Genomic DNA, 7500 nt, shown 5'->3' on the forward strand with positions numbered 1-7500 from the left:
CATACATACATACATACATACATACATACATACATACATTCATACGTATGTATGTATATATATTTATTTATATATATATATGTATATATATATATATATATTTATATATATATATATAAAATCAATCATCCCAAATCCACTGCTAAACAAAGGTCTCTTTCATAGCATTCCGTGATTCACACTTCCGCGCCAACCTCTTCTACATCACTCCTGTAAACTTCTCAATCTTGTCTCCCCACCTTCTCTCTATTCTCCCTTTTCCACGCTTCCCATCTCGCGGGGTCCACTCAGTAGCACACTTGCCCCATCGCTCATCAGTCGTTTGCACTAACCTGTCCAATTCCACTTCCTCTCTTCTACCGACTCCCCAATATCTTTCACTCTAGTCTATTCTCTCACCCAACTTCCTGTCTTTTGTTCTCTTAACTTTATTCCCTTCATTGATCTCTCCATCATCGTCTGTGCAGACCATAGTTTTGTCTCTATTTCGTTTGTTAGTTTCCAAGTCTCACACCTACAGATTATTGATGTCAGAATACATTGGTTGTAAATTCTAAGTGTCAAGCATAAAGGTAGATAGCCTCTCAGGATTTTATTGTACCTACGACTTTCCAACCAATTTCAATATATCTTTTTATTTCATTATCATGATCTTTGGTGTTTCCACCATCTGGACTAAATAATTATACTCTTCAACTTCTTGAAGACTTTCACCATCGATTATAATTTCCTGACTTTAACTTTCGTGTTGAACATTACTTTAGTTTTACTTCATTTTTAAACCTACTTTGAGACTTTCCTTGTTCAGATCACTCAACATATCTTGCAAATCTTATGGTCTTTCTGAAATAAGAATAATATCTTCCGCATATCTTAAGTGGTTCGAATATTTGCCATTAATCTTCAAACATTTCTCTTCCCAACTCAAGCTGTAAACAAGTTGGGTGAAGATGTGTCACCTTGCCGTACTCCTTTCTCGATCTTTATATTTTCTGTATCGTTATGTAGTCAAATTATAGCGATACCTTTCGCATGAATCTTATCTAAAACCCTTACGATCTATTCGTTTGTACCCTGCTTGCGTAACGAGTTTAGTATTGCAATTTGTTCTACCGAGTCAAATGCATTCGGGTAATCTACGAGAAGGCATTTTCTCGATTAAATGGTTCATCACCTGCAAATGGTCTAAAGCCTGCCTGTTCTCTCGATTGGTTTCCATCTAAAACTTGACTTCGTCTATTTATGAGGATCTTGGAGAATGCTTTATATACATTTGATGGCCAGCTAATCCGGTCGATAGTAACAAAGGTCCTTTTGGTCTCCTTTTCTATTAAGCAAAATCACTATAGCATTGCACCAGGATTCATTAACGCTTTCTTAATGTAATTACTGGGTGTTCAACTGAGCTAACTTAATATGAACTTCTTTCCCTGCGTATTTCAAAAGGTCTATCGATATACCATCTCCCTCAAGTGCGTTTCCTCGTTTCATATTTTTAGAGTAAATTCTACTTTTTTTTTGTATCTCTGGTACATTACTAACATATACAGATGAATTTATTGACTAAACTAAGGTAAAATGCTTGATAGGTAAAATGTTTGATCGGTAAAATGCTTGAATCAATAATAGTAAATAGACTCAGAGAACACATCGAGAGACATAATTTAATTCGTGATACACAGCATGGTTTCTCCAAGGGTAAGTCATGTGTGACTAATCTTCTATCCTTTTACACTAAAGTATATAAGGCGTCAGATAACAATGATAATTACGATGTGATTTACCTTGACTTTAGCAAAGCGTTCGACAAGGTGCCACACCAGAGACTACTAAATAAAATCAAAGCCCATGGCATAGGAGGAAAAGTGTTAGAATGAATTAGAGCTTGGATCAGTAACAGAAAACAGCGGGTCACCATAAATAGAGTAAAATCCAGGTGGGGCAATGTTACTAGTGGGGTTCCCCAGGGCTCGGTTTTGGGTCCCTTGTTGTTCATTATGTACATAAATGACTTAGACGATGGGATGAATACTGATGTTAGCAAGTCTGCGGATGACGCTAAAATAGGACGCCTAATTAGTTCAGGAGACGACGCAGAGATTCTGCAGGATGATCTAAACAAATTGTTCACATGGTCGGTGAAATGGCAAATGGCCTTCAATATCTCTAAGTGTAGCGTGTTAAACGTAGAGCTACACAACCCCAAAAATATATACACCTTAGATAACACGCTTTTAGAGAAAACTGAGTGTGAGAGAGACTTGGGAGTTCTAGTGAGTCCGGACCTTAAAACCAGGAAACAGTACATTAGCGCCAGGAATAAAGCTAACATAGTATTAGGTTTCATTACTAGGACGGTAACGAATAGAAGTACAGAGGTAATTATCAAACTCTATCTAGTGATAGTTAGACCCATCCTTGACTATGCGGTACAATTTTGGTTTCCGTCCTATGGAATGGATATAAATTCACTAGAATCAGTTCAGAGAACAATGACCAAAATGATACATGGACTCAGAAATTTGCCTTACGAGGAGAGGCTTAGGCATCTTAACTTACACTCTCTGGAAAGACGCAGAGTGCGGGGTGATCTAATAGAGGTGTTCAAGTGGATTAAAGGCTTTAACAAGGGTGATGCAAACATGGCCATCATATTAAAATAACAGGGCAGAACTCGCAGTAATGGATTTAAACTGGAAAAATATAGATTTAAGAAGGAAATAGGCAAGACTTGGTTTACTTATAGGGTGGTCAACGAATGGAATAGACTTAGTAACCATGTAGTGAGCGCTGAAACTATCAGTTATTCTAAGAAACGGTTAGACAACTTTACGAATGGGGATGACAGGTGGTGATGGATATGGAGCTGTCTTGTGTAGGCCTTATGGTCTCTTGCAGTCTCCTTCATTTTTATGTTCTACGTTATGTTATGTTCTTATGACGAATAAAGCTTTTGGTAAAATTCTTCTACTCTTTTTAATTTTCTGTCTCTACATTTAATGTTTTCTCCATTTCTATTTTTCAAGCATCATATACTGTCTTCCTAAAGCATGTCTGTGCTCAGTGTTCTAATAATTTTACCTTTTCAAATGGTTCTCTCTATTTCATCCATGTTTCTCTTTCTTTTTTCTAATCTCTGCCTTATTATTAACATAAGCTTGTTTAGTTCTACTCTTTCTATTTCATTTCTTCTTCTTTTAATCTGCATGTTTTTTCTTCTTTCAATTAGGTCATTTATAGCTTTGGAGTATTTCTTTTCTCTAATACTTTTTGTACTTCCTTATTTCTCTGCCGATTCCCTAATGATATTCACTAAATTCATATTCATACGTTTGACGGTGTCCTCGTTAGTTTTTAGAACTTCGAATCTATTCTTAATTTCTAACTGAAATTTCTTCTTAATATCCTTAACCTTTGGAAGGCTTATTTATTTTTCAAAACTATTTTATTTCTCTCTGCTCTGAAATCTAATTTAGCTGTACAACCTATCATTCTATGGTTACTACCTATGTTGACTTTATTTATCACAGTAACATTGCTAGCGCCCTTGTTCTCATCTCCTAATATAAAGTCTATTTCGTTCTTTGTTGTTCTATTTTTACTTCTCCAAGTCCATTTTCACCCTACACGCTTATGAAAGAAAGTGTTTATTATCCTCATATTGTAGTTTTCTGAAAAATTTACTAACATCTCGCTTCTGTCATTTCTTTTACCTACTCCAAACTTCCTCATGCACGACTCATCTCCCTTCTTCTTCCCCACTTTAGCCTATTACCAACGTGTACTTACTTTTTTCTTGATCCATTACTTGACTTAAATCATTATAGTAGGACTCAATTTCCTCGTCTGAACTCTGTGAAATTGGTGTATAAACCTGAACTATTTTGAGAGTGTACCTTCTACACAGGTACCTTGTCTGACAAACTACAGAACTTGACTACATTACCAGCAACCTCTTGGTTTATCATGAATCCTATTCCACTATATCTTTCTTTGTCCTTACCTCTATAGTAGAACAGGTGGTGACCATCTTGCAATTGCACCAAGTTTTCTTCCGCTATTTGGACTTAGCTTAGTCCTATGATGTTCCACATGATGTTGTCTAGTTCTTCCAATAAGCTCTCCAGCATGTGGTCTTCTGAGAGAGTTCTTACGTTGTAAGTATAAATCTTAATTTTTTTTATCGTGATGTTTAATGTCTAAGACTTGGATCTGCTTGGACAATGCCTACTTTTATTTGGTGGCACGCTGCCCTCAAGTGCACGAAGCAATGTGGTTGGACCTTTAGGTGACGATGATCCAACAGGAACGCCCGTTTTTTTTTTTTTTTTTTTTTACAATTCATGATTGTTATGAAGGAATTTTGGCAGTAATCTCATCTCCTTGCCAACTCCTTGTCACCTTATTATATTCGGCGGAGTCCTATATATCTGCAGGGTGCCAGTTAGCAGTGGGTCCTGCGAATGTGTATTTGAACGGCTCTTTGTCTCATCTCTGTTATAAAACCTGTTCGATTTGTGTGACTCTTTAGAGAATCCTCTCTATCGACTTAGTTTTTGTAATCACCTAAACTACAATAAGGCTTTAACAAGGGTGATGCAAACAAGATCATCATATTAAAACAACAGGGCAGGACTCGCAGTAATGGTTATAAACTGGACAAATTTAGATTTAAAAAGGAAATAGGCAAGAATTAGTTTACTAATAGGGTGGTCGACGAATGTACTAAACTTAGTAACCATATAGTAAGCGCTGAAACTATCAGTTGTTTTAAGAAACGATTAGACAAGTTTATGGATGGGGATGACAGGTGGTGATGGGTACGGAGCTGCCTAGTGTAGGCCTTATGTTCTCTTGCAGTCTCCTTTATCCTTATGTTCTTATGTTCTTATGTAAGAGTACATGAAGCGTGTGTGTCTAGCACATCATTATATGGATCCGAAATATGGACGACATACAAGTTACGTTGTCTCAGAAAGATCTCGAATATCTAATCATGAAATGGCATAATAAAGTCTTGAATACAAAGATTCTACAAAAGACAAAATTCACAAGCATGCAAAAAAAGAAGACTTAGATTGCTAGGACGTGTTGACAGAATGAACAACATTATTTGGAGAGGTTACTAATGATCAACGATTCAGAGGAAGTGCAAAGACATCATTCAACAACTACAAATCACTAGAGGGACTAAACCTGTCATTTTATTTCTGTATTGGTTTGGGCTACCTCCCTAGTAAGGGGGAAAAAGCCTTGGTATATGTATGTATGTATGTATGGTTTGGGCACTGCATATATTTGTTTTGCTTTTGGTATAATTAGAGGATCTTATTCATCTTAGGATAATACCTCGAGTTAAAGGGGTTAAAGGTTATGTATGTTTTTGAAATAAAAGTATAGAAATTAATAATATTATTGAACTACTGAATATTCATTTGAAAAGGCGTCATATGCGCATCTCAGCTTCAATGAATCTTATGATGATATTTTCATCATATAAAGACATAACACTATAATATTACCAAGACCGTGTCAGACATACCGTGCAGTGTGATAGATCCATTCGTTTCACCGATGCTGTTCTTCGCAATGCATTTGTACATTCCCATATCGCTTCGGCTTAGGTCTGAAAAATACATAAATATCAATACACAAGATATAGGGCATGAACAGCCAAAGTCGTTACACTCACATTATCAATCGAGATGAGACAGGTGGTGTTTAACTGTGTCTCTCTCTGTCTCTCTCTCTCTCTATCTCTCTCTCTCTCTCTCTCTCTCTCTCTCTCTCTCTCTCTCTCTCTCTCTCTCTCTCCTTCACTCTCTCTCTCTCTCTCTCTCTCTCTCTCTCTCTCTCTCTCTCTCTCTCTCTCTCTCTCTCTCTCTCTCTCTCTCTCTCTCCCTCTCTCTCTCTCTCTCTCTCTTACCCCTATCTCCCACTTTCTCATTCATTACCTGTGTGTATGGGCATCGAAAAATATTATTTCAACGATCTTCAAATGAGCTACCAAGCGTTAAGATTGATAGATACAAATTTCTCAAACGTCATACTTGTGTCCGCCGGAGAGCAACATGTATATCCGGTCTTGTAGACGTTGCTCAGGCTTGGCGAGGCTACTTTTTCAGAAATGAGGCGACAGCTTCCATAACACTGGCCTGCGTTTAATTTTTTTTTTTTTCAAAGGTCGAAGGTTTTTCAAGTGATTTATAGGTTTTTTGGTGCGCTGAATCCAAAAATGCCATCCGTTTCCTTGGATCAGGTCTAGTTTTTGAGATATGAGAAGTGCGACTTTTGGGCCTTGTATAGTACTAAGTATAAGGAAAAAGAGGCTGCAGGTATAGCCTATTCTTATTTTTTTTTTTGCATAAAAATTATACTGTAGCACCCCGAAACTGATACTGAAACCTAATGATGTTTTTGTTTACTTTCAGGAAACTGAAACCGAAACTGAAACTGAAACTGCATTGACTACATTGACAAACTGCATTGACAACACTGAAACTGAAAATGGTTTAGAAAAGTGTGATCTCCAATCAATGTGACTGATTGTATAAGAATCTGTGCTTTTTACAAGAATCTGTGCTTCTTGTGTTTCTATCTTGGACACGTATCTTAGATTGACAGAGAATGGAACGCAAATGCACAAATCATCCTGATAGGTTCTGCTACATATGTGGTAATGTGATTCTTACTCGTCGACTAGCAAATATAACTGATTTTGTGAAGAAAGCATATCATGCTTACTTTGGAGTTAAGATTGGGGACCAGGACAAGCCATTTGCACCCCATGTTAGCTGCAAAACATGTGTCGAGAACTTGCGTGATTGGAGAAATAAAAAAAGGAAGAGTATGCCATTCGCTGTTCCAATGGTTTGGAGAGAGGGTAAAGATCATGTGTCAGACTGCTATTTCTGCATGACTAATCTTAAAGGAGTCAACCGCAAGAACAAGCATTGTATTCAGTATCCTAATGTTCCGTCTGCCATACGACCAGTCCCTCATGGTCCAGGCCTGCCCGTTCCCGAGCCAGATGTTGCAATGGAATCTAGCTCTGAATCGGAATCTGATAACGCACTAGACAGGGCAGAGGGTGGAGAATACATATCAGAAGAGAATGACCGGCCAGTGCCTCTAACACAAGCAGATCTCAATGACCTGACACGGGATCTAAACCTATCAAAGGAATCAGCACAGCTTCTGGGTTCTCGTCTTCGTGAGAAAAATTTGCTAGCACCTGAGACAACATTCTTTTAGTACCGAGAGCGTGAAAGAGAATTTAGACAGTTCTTCACAACCCAGAAGGACTCGTCATTAGTTTACTGCAACAACATTGCTGGTTTGATTCAATCAATGGGGCTGGACTATGTTGCTACTGAATGGAGACTGTTCATCGACTCTTCCAGCAGAAGTCTCAAGGCAGTCCTCCTTCACAACGGAAATAAATACTCTTCAATTCCAATCGGTCATTCGGTGCAAATGAAAGAAACTCATGACAACATG

At 37.7% G+C, this 7500-nt stretch overlaps 1 protein-coding gene across 2 annotated transcripts in view; it reads right to left on the minus strand.

Annotated features, from left to right (window-relative positions):
• Window positions 1-7500, minus strand: part of LOC143027797 (lachesin-like) — a 214438-nt gene that overhangs the window by 10670 nt on the left and 196268 nt on the right. For both annotated transcript variants that reach the window (XM_076189371.1, XM_076189370.1), the window contains exon 6: window positions 5543-5626. In XM_076189371.1, the coding sequence (XP_076045486.1) occupies window positions 5543-5626 (84 nt within the window). The remainder of the gene's footprint in view (window positions 1-5542; window positions 5627-7500) is intronic.

The sequence above is a fragment of the Oratosquilla oratoria genome, chromosome 8 (assembly GCF_046742065.1).
Source record: "Oratosquilla oratoria isolate Oo_2021 chromosome 8, ASM4674206v1, whole genome shotgun sequence".
Lineage (NCBI taxonomy): Eukaryota > Metazoa > Arthropoda > Malacostraca > Stomatopoda > Squillidae > Oratosquilla > Oratosquilla oratoria.